The 21,117-nt window shown below is 42.8% G+C and overlaps 1 protein-coding gene across 1 annotated transcript in view; it reads left to right on the top strand.

Moving 5' to 3' along the window:
• LOC131939876 (uncharacterized) overlaps positions 1-21,117 on the top strand; it is a 71,321-nt gene that overhangs the window by 32,505 nt on the left and 17,699 nt on the right. Inside the window, 1 exon segment of the mRNA XM_059298401.1 lies at positions 231-828. Within this exon segment, the coding sequence (XP_059154384.1) occupies positions 231-828 (598 nt within the window).

The raw sequence follows: 21,117 nt of genomic DNA, 5'->3' as shown, positions 1-21,117 counted from the left end.
AGATATAGTTACACTGTTGTGCTATCTACTAGACAAACTGTTTTTAACATTTAGTTCATCAAGCAAACTACGGCAGTGTTGGTGTAGCTTCGTTTCTCAGTATTTACATCATTTAACTTGAATTTTTTTTTACATAGATGTTTATGTCTACATGTGGACACGAGGGTATAGTGGTAACTACTATGTCAGTAACTACTACATTTTGACGTTCATTTTTATTGAATCCTCAGGACGAAGACATAGGCTGTGATAGAGCGAGCGGACCCCCCTTACAGAAGGGCAGCATGAAGACAGAGGCGGAGACCAAGAGCGCCGACTCTGACGACGACCGAGTGGCCAGCTGCTCCCCGCCCCACGGCACCAACTTCGACACGTGCGGCCACTTTAACGACACGAGCAGTTACGTGGAGCGCGTGGTGGACAAGATGACCAGCGAGTCGCCCTGTGACAACATCGAGCTGGCCGAGGAGGAGGGGGAGGATGGGGAGGGGGAGGTGAGCGGCGCCCAGACAGAGATCCGCGACTCATCCTCAGAGGCGCTGCCTTGTGCGGAAACTGTTCCCCCACCCACATCGCCACCCAGGTCAGCCGCACCGTCGTCTCCGGGCAACTCGGGTTCGAAACCCACGCAGAAGACGTTGACTTGTGATGAGGCCGCTCTCGGTTATAAACTGTGTAGCGCGGCGAAAGCGCTGAAAACCCCCGAACCCTTCATGGGCCAGTCAAGAAAAACCCCCGAACCCTTCTTGGGCCAGTCAAGAAAAACCCCCGAACCCTTCATGGGCCACTCACCGAAACCACCAAACAATACAATGAGCAAGTTCTCCGGTAAGTACCAGATACACCCCTCACAACACCCCTCTCTAAATGATTCTCCCATACATTGTTACTTCAACTAGAGGCAATTTTGGCTCAGCTGTACCACAAGATGACACGATTATAGTTAGGGTTAATGCTCGGGTTACAAGTTAGGTTGTGGATTTAGTTTTTCTCTTAAGCGGACTATTTGTGTGTGGTACGTCTAACAAAAAAAAAAAAAAAACCAGCAACAATATTTTCCCATTAAAATTCAAGACAGAGACACCAAAATATAGACTGAATTACAAAACCACTAACGTTTCGAATTAAAATTATCTCCCCTCTGCGCCCCCCCCCCCTCCCCCGTCATCCCCACCACCCCACTCCACCCTCCACCACACTCGCACCCATTCGCCACACCAACCGGACTTAAATTCCACACATTGACGGACACGACTAGTTCAGTTCAATTTTTTTCTTTTAAATAAAAAAAAATCTAAGCCGCTGTTTGGTATGGTATTAGTGGACCGAGTGGGCTGGGGGGGGGGGGGGGGGGGGGGTGGGCTGGGGCACCCCAGGCGTGGACCGGTCACTTTACGGTGCCGGTGTAATGGTGCTGGATTAACACTAACAGGTGTTGTCCGACCACGGCAAGGACAGGCCCTGGTCATGGCTGCTAATGCCAGCTGTCAATGTCGGCTCACGTCTGCTACAGGCTGACCCCAGCTACGGCATGCGATAAATTATTGTTGCAATCTACACAAGGATCGTTCCTGTTAATTATCTGTCGTGATGACTGACAGGGGAAGACAATCGTGGATTTCCTCCCCTTCTTTCTTGAAATATAATGGTTTTTATATAAAACAAAACATGCCCCCGTTAAGCTTAATATTAAATGACCGATATAAATGTATATTAAAAAAAAACAACCTTGTTTTAGTGTAACATATTCATTTATCTAATTAACATTCCTTCTGTCTTTTAACAAAAGATACAATTAGTGTGATTATTAAATATGGAAGTTTTCACTACGACAATTTGTTTATGATGTTTTGTATCTGAGCTAAGAAAAATCCTATACATTCCAGACGATGATCCCAACACCCTATACCATTCACGGTACCAACATGAACAACCAGCTCACCTCAACACCACAAATAATTGTTGCGAAAACAGAAACATCCCACACCCCACCAACCTTAGCACCACCTCCACCACCCCCACCTCACCCCAACATCACGTACCGGTGACGCGAATACAGAAACACCCCACACCTTACCCACCCCAGCTGCACCCCCACCCCACCCGCACATCTCCCCACCCCAACTGCACCACCCCACACTATCCCATCTGCACCTCCCCCACCCCACCCCAGCTGCACCTTCCCTACCCCACCCCAACTGCACCACCCCCCACCCCACCCCAACTGCACCTCCCCCACCCAACCGTCACACAACAATTGCCCAAGTACAGAGCCCCCCCAATAAAACATGTAAATTCACGAGACAGCCATGAAACGAACGACCACGTGAAGAGGTCGGGCATCAGAAAGAGGGAGACCCGGGTCTAATTCAACATTCAACATGACCCTCGGGCACTAAAAGGCGAGGTATTTCAAGAAAACATGCGAAATGTGGAGAAATATCCGATTACCCGGCGTGCACTGCTCGTTAATCCCGTACCACGTGATACATCATCCGGGGAGTTTTATCTACCCGGACCTCCGCACTTCTAGCCGCGATTGTTGTCATGTCGTCGTTATTGCTCCTTCTAATTGTAATTGTGTGTGGGGCTCGTCATTTGTGTATGAGGCTCGTCATTTGTGTGCGGGGCTTGTCATTTGTGTGGGGCTCGTCCTTTGTGTGTGAGGCATGTCATTTGTGTGTTTGGCTCGTCATTTGTGTGTGGGGCTCGTCATTTGTGTGTGGGGCTCGTCATTTATGTGTGGGGCTTGTCATTTGTGTGTGGGGCTCGTCATTTGTGTGTGGGGCTCGTCATTTGTGTGTGGGGCTCGTCATTTCAGGGTTAGGGGATGGTTGGTGTTGCAGTCAACATAACCAGATCTCTAACATGACTGCATTCAACATAACCAAATCTCTAACATGACTGCATTCAACATAACCCAGGGGTCGGCAACCTTTTGAAGCGGAAGAGCCAAAAGTTACAATTTTCAAAATTTTCCTGGCTTGAAAGAGCCACTAACATTTTTTTAAATGTCATATATATTATTTTTTTATTAAGATTATTAGTATTTGTTCAAGGAGCTGGAGAGCCGCATCTTGATATCAAAAGAGCCGCATGCGGCTCGCGAGCCGCAGGTTGCCGACCCCTGACATAACCAAATCTCTAACTTGACTGCAGTCAATATAACCCGATATCTAACTTGACTGCAGTCAACATATTCAGATCTATATCTGGCAATGACTGAGCAATAAACTGATCGGCGTTAAATGATGATGGCTTTGGACTTGGCTAAAGAACTCCAGAGTTTGATCCCAAGTTTGATCTACAGCGCTGAATCGTTTGTTTGTCGACTTCGGTACACATTATATCTCATATTTGTTATATCTACTATCGTGATAGTGAATTTAGATGGATCGTCATAAATCTTGTTATAGATATTTCCACGCGTTAACTAATTTCGCATTGAATCAAATTTAATGTTATGTCTAATATGGCTTTAAATTGCTACTTGTAACTTAAGTCTCTTTGAGTTATGACTATTGTAGTCAGTTTTAATCTCACAAAAAAAAAATTAAAATTCGTAGCATAAGACAACTCCAAATTTTTCTTGACTACTGACCAGTTTTTATGAGAATGGACAGAAGTTAGAAACACCCCCCCCCCATACAGCCCCACACAAGCCCTGTTATTCGTCAGTATTTTCCAGAAAAAAGCATTGACCCTTAATAAACAATGCATAGATTTGGGGGGACGGCATGGTCGCCCTCCGTCGATTTTTTTTTTAACTGAAAAGGTCACACTGGTCAGAACCGGAATAATCTCTTAGACAATAAGTTATGCCATTAGATAACCAAAGGACTGGCATAATTAGAGTCGGTATCTAATAGTTGTCGGAGATTGCCTGTGGTGGTAGTACAACTAACTAATAGCTTAGTCCGAATGCAAATTAGAGCGTGTCGCAGTTTAGGTATGACAACAATAGAACACATTTGTAGTTCTGTGTAGAGTTGAGAAGCCTAGTCAGACTCCGAATCACATCTTTAATCGGGGTTTTTTTTTTTACACGAGTTTCTCATCCACGAAATGTTTTTATGTTGTTGAAAATGAGAACAAAATGTTTACAGATGGTGTATGTTTTAGGATGCTGCGTTGTGTGTGTGGTGGGGGGTGGGGGGGGGAGGAATGTAGTGGTAATAATAGTTGATTGCTCTTCTTATTTACGAGTTAGGCTATGTCACGTGGCTCCCGTAGTCTCGATCCTAGCCTGAGTACCTTGGATTAGCCCGGGGTTTAGCGCTTGTCTCTATGCAAATAAGGGAGGGCGGGCATGCAAATAAGGGTGGGCGGGTATGCAAATGAGCTCAGCGGACCCGCTCTTTTAAAAGATTAGGCTTAATTCTCAACCCCGAACCTCGGGCTTGGTGATGCAAAATGTCTGGGCGAGAAAAGAAATTTGGGGTGGCCGGGGGAGGGGCGGTAAATAAGCTGTTTCTGACTTAAAGATGGCGGGCCCGTGTTTGTGACTTTAATATGGAAAAGTGGAATTTAAGAGGTGGGAAAAACAGCTGACTTCTACCCCCTCCCCTCCCCCCATCTAAATTGTCTCCTTAAGAATAACTCTGGCGTTATCCCCGGAAACAAAAGCTTAGATTAACCCCACATTTTTGCGGTGAGAGTATTTTATCATATTTTTACTAAACTAACGTGAGGTCTAAACCTTTTGAACCCCATCGACTAAAATCAGCTACCTACATACACCATAAGATCAATGTTGCGTGAATTTTATTTGAAAATAAAATCACAAATAAAACTTGTGAGGTTTATATTCCCATGTATAAAAAAAACTAAAAAAAAAAGTGTATTGGAGATTTGTTTTGTGTGGGGTGGGGGTTTACATGCATTCTTCTGGAGCATTCTTTCAAAAGTCGCCTGCCTGCCAGACACAACAATACACACACACACACACTCGTCTCCCACACACATCAACACAACCCACACACCCTTTAAATAGAACCACACAAAAAGGTCGTGTCTTCCAATTAAAAAAAAAATCCCAACTTTTGCGGCAGACGTCCTAGAATAGAAAGAATGGAAGATTAACGAGGCGGTGAGACTCTTTGCTCAGTTCCAACTGTCTCGCTTAAAGCTAGACTGTGATGAATTCGGGCCCACAAATAAAATTGCTTGGATTAGAGGGGATTAGCTAGGAGAGTAAGCGCAAAGCCTTTCCACACACACGCACACACGGACTGCCGTAAGCCGTCTACTTATTTCCGGCCGATTTGCATAGACCCAGCACAGTTCGGCTGGCCGGAGTTAGCACAAGTGTCGGGCTAGCCAAGCGGCTGGGCGGAGACCGTCTTGGAGTACCCGGGGTGGGGGGGGGGGGTTTGGGTCGAGTGAGTAGAGGTGAGCAGTTCCAGTCAAAAGACTCGAGGTCGCTTGAGTTAAGGTTACTGTGTGGGGTTAAGGTCACTCTCACGTGCGGGATCAAGGTCACAGCGTGTTCGTGGGGTTAAGGTCATTATCAAGGTCATCCTGCTTATGTTGAGGTCCCATCGCCTTTGATTACACGATAGCCCCAGGGATAATGAAGACCTTGAACTATGACCTCTTCAATAGGAAGTCTGATACCATAACCCTAACCATTTAACCTGCAGTCTTCAGAGTCAATGACGTCATTGAAGTCTTTGTTTAGACCACACAAGACTGACTTTGAGTTTTTTTGAAAATTATATCCTTATAGAATATAGATTAATGATCACAACTATCCAAAAAAAAATTATATCCTTATAGATTAATGATCACAAATATCCAATTTTTTTTTTTAAAAAAAGGAAAAACTCGGTAATGGATTTAAATTTTATCAAATGGTGATCGTAAAATAAAGCCAGACACAGAATAACCCCGACAAAAAAAAAAATACACCCAACCAGCAGAGGGAGAGAGAAAAAAACAGCACAAAAAAAAAGCTGATAATCTTCCTCAAGACCCTGCAAATCCCTGGCAAAATTCAAAGCAGGCAGCCCGAAGCCCCGAACACGGGCGTGGGGACTATCAATCCGGGGGTACCCATTCTAGCGGGGGTTCTAAATTGAGGTTTAAAGTGTGTGTCCCAATCATTCTGCCGGATTAATTCACGAAAGGATTAAGAAGGAACGAAGCTGGCTGTCGCTGGGGTGTGTGTTTGTTTATCGGTCTGTCTGCTCCGGCTATCCCTAATCCCGGCCATTTTAAAGGCCCATTTGCCTAACACCGCTCCGTCCTGCTTCTTCTTTTAGATTTGGCTTAAGCTCGCGGGGGATGGGGGTGGGGAGGGGTAGATAGAATCGGTTGGTGAGTCAATAGGGTAGATAGGTTAGGGTGTGTTAGACATCAGGCTACGGTGTGTTTAATTTTAAGTTAGTTCTTTGGTGTGTTTGGCTTTAGTTAGGGGACCCGTAGACTAGGTTTCATTATAGGTTAGGGTTTTGGACACGTAGGCTAGGGTGTATTAGATATAGGTTAGGAATTTGTACACGTAGGCTAGGGTGTATTAGATATAGGTTAGGGTTTTGGACACGTAGGCTAGGGTGTATTAGATATAGGTTAGGTTTTTGTACACATGGGCTAGGGTGTATTAGATATAGGTTAGGGTTTTTAACTTAGGTCAGGGCGCTAGACATTTTAGATGCTAGATATTTAAGTTAGCTGTTGACTTTCACCCGGTGGATTTGAAATATGGTGCTAGACACACACTTTTGGGATAGTTCTAGACGCTTGTCTTCAAGAAATATCTTTATTATTTAAAGTGGTCTGTTTTATTTATTTCCATGAAAGAAACAAGACTTGACACTCTCCACCCCTCAGCTGTATGACGAGTACATGACAGAGGCGTCTCTAAGAGAGGTTTGGTCCCCCCTGGTCCCCCCTGGTCCCCGGCAGGGAGTCATGATGGGCTTCTGTTTCAGACGATTACGTTTTTCTTACAGCTGTCTGCAAGAAATCGCCGGAAATTTAATTTGTTCTGCTATCAAAATAAACACGTGCTATGCAGCAGTCACGAATTCTCAGGAATCACCCGGTGCGGGAGGGGGGGGGGGGGTGAGTTGGAGGGAGGTGGGGGGTGGGGGACGACGCGTGTATCTTACAAATGCTGGGAAATTATGTTTACACGAATACAACTTAAATTATTTTTTTCAGTTAAGAAAATAAAATTGCAACGGACAAAAAGATTATCGCGAAGTAATCCCCCGATGTGTGATTGTATCACAGCACCTGCTTTATCCGCTGTGTGTCTGGCCCGCTAAGCCGCCCACACCCTCGGCAACGCATGCACCGGTCTTCGATTTACTCTTACCGATCTTCACCCTTTCAATGCACACTTTTAACATTAGCTGGCTCGGCCGATTAGCGGTGTTAGTTTTTCAGCTTAAGGATTATGTCTCCCATGAAATATTTAAAAATAACTCAAGCATGTTTGAGTTCATTTTTGGCTACATACATGCTTGTATATGAAAAATTTATGTATATATATATATATATATATATATATATATATGTATATATATATATATATATATATATATATATATATATATATATATATATATATATATATATATATATATATATATATATATATAAAACGAATAACCAATTGTTTAACAATTATAATACCGAAAATGGAGATGTAGCTTTGTTTGCAACTCTAGGCTGCAACTTTTGTGCCACGTTCAACCTTGAGATCAAGTGTATATAGCATTATTTGCAACTCTACACTGCAACTTTTGTGCCACTTTTAGCCTTTCGATCAAGCGTTATAGCATTGTTTTCAACTTTTGTGCCACGATCAACCTTTAGATCAGGGTTTGCATACCTAACATACTTAGTTTCCCCCTCCCCCCTCCACACACACACACATACAGATCACGCATTCAATACGAGGCTGAAGTGTTTTGTTTCAGAGATTTTCTTCCTACCTAGACGTATTATATGGACTTTTCGTTGGATTACCCACGCGGATTAATTCAGTATTCGTTCGTGGGATTAAACGGTTAATCCGCGCTTGATCAGTTAGCTGGGCTACGAATGGTGTTAAAGCAATAGGTGTTAGGGGTAGAGGCAGTGGGGCGGGAGTGGGGCATACAGGGAGGAGGGGCAGGGTGGAGGGAGTGGGGCGGGAGTGGGGCATACAGGAAGGACAGGGTGGAGGTAGTGGGGCAGGGTGTAGGAAGTGGGGCGGCTGAAGTGCTGTGAAGGTTTTAGATATCTAATCCTACACTTCATTATTTTTCTTGTTCCTTTTTGTGGATTAGGAAATACAATTGTCCACATACACTTCCTCCATTCAAATCTTTCAAGCATTTTTTCGTTTCATGCTTGCCTTGTACACTCCATGCTTTATGTCATGCTTGCCTTATACACTCCATGCTTTCTGTCATGCTTGTACAACAGCCGTGTTCCTGGGTCTTAACCCCAGCGCTTGTTAGTTTTTCTCTTCATGATGTCATGTATTCAATATTTTTTTTATCTATCACGTTTTGCCCCCACAAACCACTGCGACACGACGCCTAGTTAAGAAATATTCCTACAGCAATCGAATGGATAGTTAAATAGCTTAACACCAAGTGTCTTGGGGGAAGGGGTGGAGGGCGTACTCCGCAAATTTCGGGAATGTGAATAAATAGAATAATTTACTTATTAAATTCAGGTAAAGAGTGCTAATCCAGCAGGAATTAACATTAGAAATGTGATATTTGGTGTCCCGATGGGGGTTTGTGGCTGATCCCTTCCATTGTGTAGACATTGGCCTGCCGCTGATGTACACACATGAGGCTGAACTATCCGCGGGATATCGAGAGGTACGACACAATGGGCGGGGTCTTAAACGAATCATCTCGCTCGACGATATCCGACTCGGAATTTGGTTTGATGGGCTTTTTTTTTTTTCATGGGGATCTGCTCTTTGATTGAGGGGGTCTGCGATTATCTTGCCTGTTCCTCTTGCCTAATGTCCTGTACCTCTTGCCTAATGTCCTGTTCCTCTATCCGAATGTCTTGTTCCTCTTGCCTAATGTCCTGTTCCTCTATCCGAATGTCTTGTTCCTCTTGTCTAATGTCCTGTTCCTCTATCCGAATGTCTTGTTCCTCTTGTCTAATGTCCTGTTCCTCTTGCCTAATGTCTTGTTCCTCTTGCCGAATGTCCTTCTCCACTTACCTAATATCCTGCTGAACTTGCCTAATGTTCTGCTGAACTTGCCTGATGTTCTGCTCCAATTGCCTAATGTCGTGCTGAACTTTCCAAATGTTCTCCACTTTCCTAATGTCCTACTTCAATTGCCTAATGTCCTTCTACACTTTGTCTAATGTCCTGCTGAACTTGATTAATGTCCTGCAACAGTTTTCTAGCGTCCTGGCAACGTCCCTTGATGGCGTGTCCCTCTGTTCTGATGTCCTCGCATCGTGTGACCTGATGTCCTATCATCGTGTGACCTGATGTCCTCGCATCGTGTGACCTAATGTCCTATCATCGTGTGCCCTGATGTCCTTCCCCACTTGTCCTTGTGTCCTCTCTAGCTACTTACCGGGGATTACCGTAGTAAAAAAAAGTTTAAACATTCACCCGCGAGACAGCCCACCTCCCCGCCCCCGCCCCTCTCCCGATGCTTCCATTACTGTTGTGATCTCCTCCAAGTTTCTTTTGAAGCTCCGAGGTTAACTCCCCTTGTCTTATCTATCTAAGCAGGGCGCAGTGCTTCGTCTGATCCCAGAACTCCGCTCCCAGTAATCCGCTGGGCAAAGGGAGAGGATTAGACTGGATTACTGTGTGGATTACCCCGCTGCCATGGCGACGGCCAAACACTCTTGTATCTTATCTCCCTAGGGCTGGGGGCGAGCTGGAGGCCATAACACAATGGCGCCAAGCTAGCTAAAAAACTAAAAGGCGTAGGCGAAGACAACATTTAGGATTATAAGCATAAGTTGGCTTAAATAAAAAAAAAACTCGTTGCAATTGGCCTCCTCCCAGTAATACACCCCCACCCCCCCCCCCCCCCGTAATACATTTAATCCCGTCCTCTCCCATTAATACACCCCCCACCCGTAATGCGTTTAATCCCCCCTCCAACTACTACTTGCCCCACCCCTAATACACTTAATCCCCCCTCTCCCTCATGTATTTCAGTGATATTCAGATTTGTCCCTCCATTGTTGTCGCCCCGCACTGATTCAGATTTGTACACATTTTTTTTTCACCCCATTGAGACGCGATAGAATAAAAATAGAATGCTTTCGAGACAAATAATTTTTGCTAGCATTTATGTATACATAATAACATGTCGGCCCTGTTGTTTGATCCCACGGAGGTTAATAATTTTTGTGTGCCTTATATCAACCAGACAGTTCCATTTTTTAAAAACAAGTTCACGACTAAAGTTTTGTTAATAATAAACACTTGGTGAAATGTAATTGTTGAGTAATAACGTTGAGAGATATGGCTACTAATATTTGTCTTACAATGATGCCTTAGTTGATTTAGTATAAAAGTGTGTATTAATCTCGAAAAAAATATATCGGAATATGGATTTAGAACAGCTGGGTCTAGACAAGCGATACATAATTGTATATGTATCTCTGTGTGTGTATGTATGTATGTCTGCGTGTGTATATGCGTGTATGGTCAGTGACAAAATTGGGTTTAGGCTAACCAGTGAAGCCTAACATTTTCCGGGACAGTGTGTGAAGCCATGACGATATGACATGACGGACAGGAAAGCTCTGGTACATCATTTCTAGCTGACCAGTTGTTCCACGCCGGGCGATTTATTTGTTTGTTTTTCTCAGGTTGTCGCCCTTGTGTTTTGTTGTTCTACTGGTGTATGTAGGAGCTGAGGAGGCAATACAATAGGACATGTGACTAGACTAGTGGATCGCTAAATAGTGAACTTTAATAATATGTCAAAAATAGTCTTTTTGTGACAAAATCGGAAAACGTGTGACTTCACAAAAGTAGGTTGTGAGTAAAAAAGTTGGACGAGAGACTTTGAAAGTAGGTTATGTGACTAAAAGACTATGTCATTTGACTAAGAGAGTAGGTCATGGGAGGCTCGTGTGACTAATAATGTGGGTCATGTGACTGAAAAAGTCGGTGATGTAACTAAAAGTGTGGGTCATGTGAATAAAATAGTGGCTCATGTGAATAAAATAGTGGGTCGTATGACTAAATTAGTGGGTCATGTGAATAAAATAGTGGGTCATGTGAATAAAGTAGTGGGTCATGTGACTGAAAAAGTCGGTGATGTAACTAAAAGTGTGGGTCATGTGAATAAATTAGTGGGTCATGTGAATAAATTAGTGGGTCATGTGACTAAAAAAGTCGGGGATGTAACTAAAAGTGTGTGTCATGTGACCAAAATAGTGGGTGATGTAAGTGAGTGTAGCCGATTGATTGACCCCTGGCGAGAGACCGGCTAAGACGAGCGTGACGTCGGCCCAGGGACGTGAGTAAATACGAGTGGTCCTCATCTTCCAGCTGCCCGATAAGCCGTCTGCTCTTTGAGTCGTCCGGATTAAGGGAAAACCGCGGTCTAACGAAGCTGTCCGTTCGGACGAGGGGGGTGGGGGACGGAGTGTGTGTGTGTGGGGGGGTGTAGGGTGGTTGAGAAATACCGAGGACGCGTGGGTAAGTGGGAGTTGAGCTATGTTCTTATAAACCCCTCCCCCTCCAACCCACCCACCCAACTCTAACTATACCAACACAACGTAGAAGCCATGGAAAAAATATTTAGAGAAATAAAAATAATAAGAAAAAAAAAACATTGCAAAGAAAGATAACTTTTTATTTTTTTGCACGCAGTCAGTGTTGATGAAGGGAAGGGAGAATTAGCATAAAAAGTAGACACTACATCCCAGTCGGTTATGTCCCCTTAATCGGTATCTACGGCTTGGCCAAATACCCCCATAAGCCATCCAATTTCTAGAACGCTGAAACGTGTGGATTATTATTCCTTAGACGAAGCCGTTCCGTATTAATCTCAATTTTGTTTCTCTCGGAGTTATCCCCCTCCGAACCTTTTTTTTTTTCTCTATCTTCCTTTTTGTAAATCCGTATGGAAGAGAAGAAAAAAAACCCCACAAGAACTCGTGTCAACGACATTACGAATTTGTGCTTTGAAATTCAGCGAATTATCCAACATTTTGAACCATTTTTTTTTGTTAATACCGTCTTGTCATCAGCTAAATTGGGGTAGTCCCGATCTGTTGAGAAACTCCATTGAAGTCCGTCCACCCGTCGGCCCGGCCCACCGTCATAATCGCCAGATTAAAGTTTAGGGAAAGACGACAAAGAATTGAGGTCAGATCCTGCAGTCGCTAGCGGTTTAAACATTTTGTTTTTTGGTTTTGGGATTTTGATGAGTGTAGTAGGGTGGTTGTTAATGCGTGTTTTGTAATGTGGTTTTTAATGCGTGTTTTGTAATGTGGTTTTTAATGCGTGTTTTGTAATGTGGTTTTTTTAATGCGTGTTTTGTAATGTGGTTTTTTAATGCGTGTTTTGTAATGTGGTTTTTTTAATGCGTGTTTTGTAATGTGGTTTTTTTAATGCGTGTTTTGTAATGTGGTTTTTAATGCGTGGTTTATAATGTGGTTTTTAATGCGTGTTTTGTAATGTGGTTTTTAATTTGTGTTTTGTAATGTGGTTTTTAATGCGTGTTTTGTAATGTGATTTTTTAATGCGTGTTTTGTAATGTGGTTTTTTGAATGCGTGTTTTGTAAGGTGGTTTTTAATGCCTGTTTTGTAATGTGGTTTTTAATGCGTGGTTTGTAATGCGGTTTTCAATGCATGTTTTGTAATGTGGTTTTTAATGCGTTGTTTGTGTAAGAAGGTGGTTTTTTAATGCGTGTTATGTATTGTATGGTGGCGCTTGATGTATGGTTATTTCAGCGGTACTTGTCTTAACAGTCTAAGGAGGCTTAAAAAATAAACTCATGATTGTTCACGAGTTACAAGTTTACTTCCCACGAATAACAAAAAAAGCATTAAATGAATACTACATGACATTGATGTAATTGTTAATAATTTCAAGAAACATTAGAGACATATTTTTATTATTATTTTTTTTATTTTTTCTGATTCAGTAAACGAAAACGAGCACTTTTTAGAGCTTCATATTTACAGCAAACAACAGTTTCGCATTGTGCCTTCGTTAAAAGTCACAATTTAAAATTTCTTGGACCTATTTTTCCTTCATTAAAATTAAATTAAAAAAAAAAAAAACTTCCGTTCTCCCTCGAGGAGTTGTCTCCCTTCCCACCGAATCAATTTTTATCACCTTTTTCCTAAAACGTTACCCCTTAGGTCTTAGTTAAATCCCTTGTACTATCAAATTGTTTCCCTTTGTGTTTTGCGACTTAACGGGGATTGTCTTCCCTACTTATCTCCTCGGGACGTTCACCAAAAGCGCTGTCATTTTTCGCCTTAACATTCCCCGGTAGCCGAGCGGGGCGGCCGGCGAGATCAGATGACTGGGCTTGACTTGGAGATGACTTGGAAATGAACGGGGGTTGATTATTTTATCTCAGGACCGCGGGAATTACCTGTGTCGGATTAGGACGATAGAGTTGGGAGATTATCCCGCTAATACCTGAAGCGATTGTTTCACTTTGTCATTAGGGATACGCCAGGTGATTTGTTGGGGTGTGCGTCAGTTTTCTTTTTGTGTGGGTTGTGTGGGAACGACACATGTGGGGGGAATGGTTATAAAAATAGACGTTCTACTTCTGGTTCTGTGGGTGAGTACGTGTGTGTGTATATATATATATATATATATATATATATATATATATATATATATATATATATATATATATATATATATATATATATGTGTGTGTGTGTGTGTGTGTGTGTGTGTGTGTGTGTGTGTGTGTGTGTATGTGTGTGTGTGAGGGTGGAGTACATTTACATTTTACCTCACGATATTCTGTGGCCATTTTGTGTTCTTTATCTTTAAAGATAGTTTCAATGAAAGTTCTTCAACACTATGGTAGTTGGGTATTAAAACGGGCAATGACTTGATAAAGCGACAAAAGTTCATGTCTCAGGAGTTTATGTTGGTACGATTAAAACGGAAAAAAATAACATTTCAAAATACGAAGCTTCTGTCACAAGAGTTATCGAACTTGATGTACGCACTTTTAGTGTAGCAGTTTAAAAAAAATCTGCTTACTTTTTATTTATAAATTGCAGTCCGTTTAATCGTGCTGACGGATACCCCCGTGTCACACCCCGTCCTGCACCGTCCCCACCATAACCCCTGTCTCATCTTAACCCCCACCTCCAGTCCTTCACGTCACTGTAACCCTTGTCTATCACCGTAACCCTAACCCCACCCTAACCCCACCCTGACCTCTGCCTGCATAGAAGCTTGATAATATAGGCCATAGCAGGACATGATGCTGCACCTTCGGCACATTTCCAAAAAATCATCCCGTCCCCGGGTCCCCCCCCCCCCCCACCCCTCCCCCCACCCCTCCCCTGCCTCATCCTCCACGGGCTTAGAGTCGACAGATGATAGATTAGTGTAAAGATGAGCTTTAACTAAGTCGCCAGATTTGCCTCAACTGGTCTAGGGCTGGGCAGACGAAGGGAATTGGGGGGGAGGGGGTGGGGGTGAAAGGAGGTTGAGGGGACACTGGGACATTTTGAAGGGGAATTTCACCAGCATCAAGTCGTTGGACCGGTCATTGCTGTAAGATATCACTCACGCACTACAACACACACATACACTAAAAACACACATACACATTCATGTGCGTAGGAAAAGAAATAAAACATGTGACCATCTATGGGTTGTAAAGGGGGATAAGTTGGCTGGTCTCAATCCTCTCAAAACCTTATGGCAAGAGAAACACACGAACTCTACTTTACCTAGGCAAAATGTGTCTTGGGTTTAGTTATCTGATCGCTACTAATTTAACAGCTAAGACAAATGTGCTTATGTTTAGCTACAAGAAACAAAATTCGGCGCTTGATGTGTTTTTATATATCAACAATCTCTATTGTTTTAGTTCTTTACCCTATGAACCCATATTTTGGTTATTAAATCGTCCCCTATATTTTGAGAAGTTAACCAAACCGAATGTATGTACGTAACTGGGACAGTGTATATGCGTTAGCTAGGTAAGATTCTACCGACTTGGATGGCAGTAGCCGTGTAATATAACAAGAAAACAAAAGTGATCCGAGCCAATACTCGCACGTACTACTAAATTATTTCACATTTCTCTCTAAAATGTCTTGAAATATTTCTTTCTTCTTTGCTTCTTTTTGTTTATTTAATATTGTTTTTTGTTTAACTTTTTAAATCAAATTTTTTTCTTTTATAAGAACATTTCTTTTTCTTCTACCCCCTTCTCCCCCCCCCCCCCCCCCCTCCAGCATGAAAGGTTTATTATTGTTAGTTACAAAAGCACATGTTTTTGTTTTATTTTTCGCGTGGCTTTTAAAAGCCAAACTTTGGTCTAAATGAAAAGCATGAAATGAAAGACTTAAGACAACACTTAGCCTTTATCGCAGCCCCGTTCCATTTGCATAGCATAATGCTGCATCCCCAGACAAAATGTCTCCGTGCACGGGGTTTTTATGCCAATGTACCCGGGGTAGCAGGCGGGGTTAGCGAGGCATGAACCGGGCGCTTGTTGTGGGACGGGTGGAGATACGGGCTCCGCATGTGGCACGACTGGGAGGGTCCGGATCTCCACCTTCGTTGACCCGGTTCGGGGCTCGGCTGGAAGGAAACTTTCTCCCCGGCTATCTGTTAAAACGCTGATGAAGAAATTAAGTGTTAAAAAATCTTTCTTTTAAAGAAATGGTGGTCATTATATTTTGGTGTGTTGTCTTCTTGTGTTATGTTTTAGTTTTCACCCACCAAAAAAAAAAAAAAAAAAAAAAAAAAAAAAGCCAACAAAATAATAATAATAATAAAAAAAAACAACAAAAAAAAAAAACAACAAAAAACAAAACAAAACCCAATTTTGAGCTAGCTCAGCGAAAGTTTTCTTTCATCTTTGTTGTCTCGGCTTTTATCTCCCCCCCCCTACTTCCCCAGTATCTTAATTTGTCTTGCATTAACCATTAATGTCCCGTAACGCCCGCTGCCGCCCGACACCGTTAATGTCCCGTAACGCCCGCTGCCGCCCGCTTACAATACGCATAGAAAAATTAAATTTGTTTCATTAAAATTTGGCCTACAAATCCTAATTTTTAACTAAACAGGAAGTCGGATGGTTTCAGCATCCTTTTCCGGTGTTATAATTTCAATGGCGCTTTTGAAAGATAAAAAATAATAGTTTCTTTCTATCTCGAAATTTTCGACTCATCTGTCGTATTTTTAGTAGATTTAATATTAAAAATAAAAAAAATTAATGCCTCTAAACGTATCTAGGCATGTATTTTATGAATTATATATGTTAAACATAACCAAATTGATATTTAACTGTTAAATTCGATGCATAGTTGTTAAGACAAAAATAAATAAAGTTGACTACCGAAAATGACCTGTTTTGAATTTTCTCCGACATTTTTTATTTTTATACTGTACTTTTACCGAATGAAATATATTCTATTTAATACTGTTGGAAAGCCAGGTTTATTCCCAACATTAAGCAGTAGTTTTTATCTTAATTTTCAATTTCATTTAGACAAAAACAAATATTTTGTGAAACTATTCACTTGATCATACAGAGTTATGCTCCTTACATCGGGCCGCCATGGGTGGAGTTTTGGTAGAATGAATGGGACATTAATGGTTAACTATCTAATGCAGTAAGGTATGGTCATCGCCTGAGTTTATTTAGTTTTTCTGTAATTAACATTTCACGTGCATTTTAGGGACAGCATCACCTTCGTGGCACGCACTTTCCGCCCCGTGTTACTCAGCACAATCGAGGTGGGGTACATTCCCTTGCAATTTTTACTGAATGTTGATGGAACATATTTTTTTTTCTTCCGTGTAATGAAAACATAACGAGATAATAATAAGAAGTAGCTAATGTGTTATCGGGCCGTGACGAAATAAGATGATGTAAACCATCGCGAAAGAACGCGTCTAGATTCGTCTGCTATCGTCTGCCGTTATGAAGTGAGTTTGAAGTTTGGTTTCATGCCTTTGTGGTGATAATACCCAGGTATTATAAACCCTCGGAGTCCCGCGATAACCCGCCATGTTACTGGCTGCTTAAAAGGCGCCATAATCTCCCAAATTTTGCTCCCCCTATCGCCGCGGTAAATTCTTCACAGGCATAACTCTAACTGGCTAATCGCTCGCCAGCCGATTGTATCTTAGCTGAAATTACAGGAAATCTTATGGTCAGATATCCCTAGCGGTTTCCGTGGATTGCCCCCCCCCCCCATCATCTACCCCCACCGTCTCTCCATAGAGGGCGCTGCGTGTACCCGCCAGCAGACCTTAAGCGCCTTCTTATCTCAATCTTATTATTTCTTTAATCGTTCATATCTCCCATAGAATGAACGCATGCTCGCGTAACGGAACTGCCGGGTTGATAGTATTGAGGAATCTGCCAGATTGCGTTTTGTAGACCAACCGGAGCCGAACTAAGTGGTCGGGCTTAGCCTAATTTGTTGAACAACTTGAAACAAACTCCAGATACAGGGGGGGGGGGGGGAAAGTTGGGGGCTGCTGAATTGAAGTCGTCACTGGAACTAAAAAAAATTTTTTTGGGGGGGGGGGGGGGAATTAAGTGTATGTGGGGTGGGGTGGAAAAATGGGGGAGGGGTATTTACATACGCCAACTTGAGTTTTAACTCCACGGGGGTCGCAGATTAAAGCAAATTAATTTCTCTGATGTTTGAGCTTTGGCTTATCGTCGTTTTTGACTGATAAATAAAATACGATGGGACTGGGAGGGGAGAAGGAGAGAGAAGGGGGGGGGTGTAATAAACTGGTTAAGTGCCTGAGCCAAAGTGATGCTGATGGTCTTGGCAAGGTGATGTCGTCTGCTGGTTGGTGATTCTACTGCTGCTGGTGGTGGTGCAAACGTTTCCTGATATTAGTGGTTGGAGGTTTTACTTATTATTTTCTTATATAAATATTTTTTTTCTTTTATATATATATATATATATATATATATATATATATATATATATATATATATATATATATATATATATATATATATATATATATATATATATATATATATATATATATATATATATATATATATATATATATATATATATATATATATATAATGATACGACCTCGTCTTTATTCGACTGAGGAGCCACGTCAAGCTGTGTGAACAGATAAGGTAACGACCAGAATCACCTTTAACTGCCATACCTTCCCTCCTCTACACAATTATCCCTTTCAGAAAATTTCCTTTACCAGATTGTGTGATACTTTACCTCCTCTACCCCCCCCCCCCACCTCCCCAGTCGTGCTGTTGGGGGTGGGGCTTGATGTGGGTTTGGGGTGGGGTTCGGTATGTAGTATGTGTTGATGTCTCAGGGGTTGGGGCGTTTTCTGGTGAAAAAAAAGTTTCATTGTACTTTATATTATTAGAGCGTAACAGACCAAATCTGGTGTAGTGTCGCTCACTTTAAAAAGCCAAACCCAACAATCGGATTATCTCTCTGAATGCGACCATTGTGACAACGGACAAAAGAGAGACGGCTGTGCTGTCCATGCTTTGTTAGACTAAATAGATTTATGGTAGGTGTCTGGGCTAATCTCCCCCCCCCCTACACTTGTCCATCTGCCCCATTTGAGGTCAAGCCCCATCTGTTGACGACCCAACGTTGCCTAATCAGATTGGCCGCAGTCTCTGTCTGCTGTTATGACGTAGGCTCCGTTGTGTGACGTGGCATGTTTTTAGTAGAGTCTCCTCACCCTGGGGTGTCGCATGTTTTTAGTGGAGTCTCCTCACCCTGGGGTGTCGCATGTTTTTAGTGGAGTCTCCTCACCCTGGGGTGTGGCATATTTTAGTGGAGTCTCCTCACCCTTGGGTGTGACATGTTTTTAGTGGAGTCTCCTCACCCTAGGGTGTCGCATGTTTTTAGTGGAGTCTCCTCACCCTGGGGTGTCGCATGTTTTTAGTGGAGTCTCCTCACCCTGGGGTGTGGCATATTTTAGTGGAGTCTCCTCACCCTTGGGTGTGACATGTTTTTAGTGGAGTCTCCTCACCCTAGGGTGTCGCATGTTTTTAGTGGAGTCTCCTCACCCTGGGGTGTGGCATATTTTAGTGGAGTCTCCTCACCCTTGGGTGTGACATGTTTTTAGTGGAGTCTCCTCACCCTAGGGTGTCGCATGTTTTTAGTGGAGTCTCCTCACCCTGGGGTGTGGCATATTTTAGTGGAGTCTCCTCACCCTTGGGTGTGACATGTTTTTAGTGGAGTCTCCTCACCCTAGGGTGTCGCATGTTTTTAGTGGAGTCTCCTCACCCTGGGGTGTGGCATATTTTAGTGGAGTCTCCTCACCCTTGGGTGTGACATGTTTTTAGTGGAGTCTCCTCACCCTGGGGTGTGGCATATTTTAGTGGAGTCTCCTCACCCTTGGGTGTGACATGTTTTTAGTGGAGTCTCCTCACCCTTGGGTGTGACATGTTTTTAGTGGAGTCTCCTCACCTCCTCACCCTGGGGTGTAACAAGTTTTTAGTGAAGTCTCCTCACCCTAGGGTGTCGCATGTTTTTAGTGGAGTCTCCTCACTCTAAGGTGTGACATGTTTTTTTGGTGTGGCAAGTTTTTAATCTTGTCTTTTCAGTAGCTGCCTCTACCTACTGCCCCGTTCACTGCCCTTAACTACTTTCTAAATTTCCCCACGTAAGCTGCTGCCATAATAACAGCAAGCGCTAGCCGTTTGTACTACCTTGTGCCCTGAGTATGTTGTATTTACTTACTCCCCCAGAATACTACTCTTCTAACCGCACCTGAATGGTACACTACCTACCATAAAAATAATGCATGTTTCTATGGCCCCCAAGTTCGAACCTGCAATTGATAACCAAGTCAAGTATTGAACCACATATAAAATCTTCAAGTCAACATATAACATCTTCAAGTCAACATATAACATCCTTAAGTCACAGACTTGATCTGGTCACATAAACACCAATCTTGAGCCCATGATACGCTGGGGGATGTTATTGTTTAGTTGACGGTCATACGTCAGAGTAGTTGGCGGTAAAATGGCCGGGTGACGGGTTCAACAATGGAATGATTTACCGGTCTGCGCCACGTGTTCCGTTCGGTCGTTTGCTGGACAGATATCCGGATTAGGGCTATCCCTCACCTTGACTGCACACGCCGGATTAGGCTCCACCGAAGGCAGACACTAATGCAAGTCATAAAGTCCCCATCCCTGATCCCTTTCTAGTCTCCATCCCTGATCCCTTTCTTGTCCCCACCACATTTCTCATCTTTTATCACTTTCTTATAATCAATGCTTTTTGTCCCAAGTGTTTGCTATAAATAGAACTACGGGAGGTAACTCCAAATAAATTTTTGTACTTTCGTTTTGAGAGCTTCAAAAATTCTGCTGTTGTTTCTTTCTTTTATTGAAAAAAAATATGTAGATACGTTCTTGGGCAAATGACATTAGTAGGTAAACAGTGGGTATTCCCGCAGACAGCTTGCAATGAAGGATCTGCTCCGACTGTGATGTCTAACGGTGATAATGAAATCACGGCCATTCGTCTTGGCGGTTTTTCCAGCGCGTCGTTAAACTGTCTGGCTTTATCGCTTGTATTGTTGCCGTCAGATGCCTGGGCTCGACTCCCCCATCGTAATATCTGGGGGACATTTCGGTTAGCCGTACCACCCCCACATTATCGCTTGTATTGTTGCCGTCAGATGCCTGGGCTCGACTCCCCCATCGTAATATCTGGGGGACATTTCAGTTAGCCGTACCACCCCCACATTATCCAATCGCTAATTTCGTTGAAATTCCAACCCTTAACTTTCCTTATTCACAACGCTAATCTAAACCAGCTGTTCAGTTTAGTTGTGCTTATCTTATTCGTGTCGCGTCTACATATTTAAGTATGAAACAAATCTGGACATCATTTGTTGTACCATATTTAAGGCGTATGCTAGTATAGTGTTGATACTTTCTATCATTGACACACCTTGAGAG

The sequence above is a fragment of the Physella acuta genome, unplaced genomic scaffold (assembly GCF_028476545.2).
Source record: "Physella acuta isolate Inbredline_101_S28 unplaced genomic scaffold, ASM2847654v3 ptg000298l, whole genome shotgun sequence".
Taxonomy (NCBI): domain Eukaryota; kingdom Metazoa; phylum Mollusca; class Gastropoda; family Physidae; genus Physella; species Physella acuta.
The sequence above is the reverse complement of the archived record's forward strand: the minus strand, read 5'-3'. Positions and strand labels throughout refer to the sequence as shown.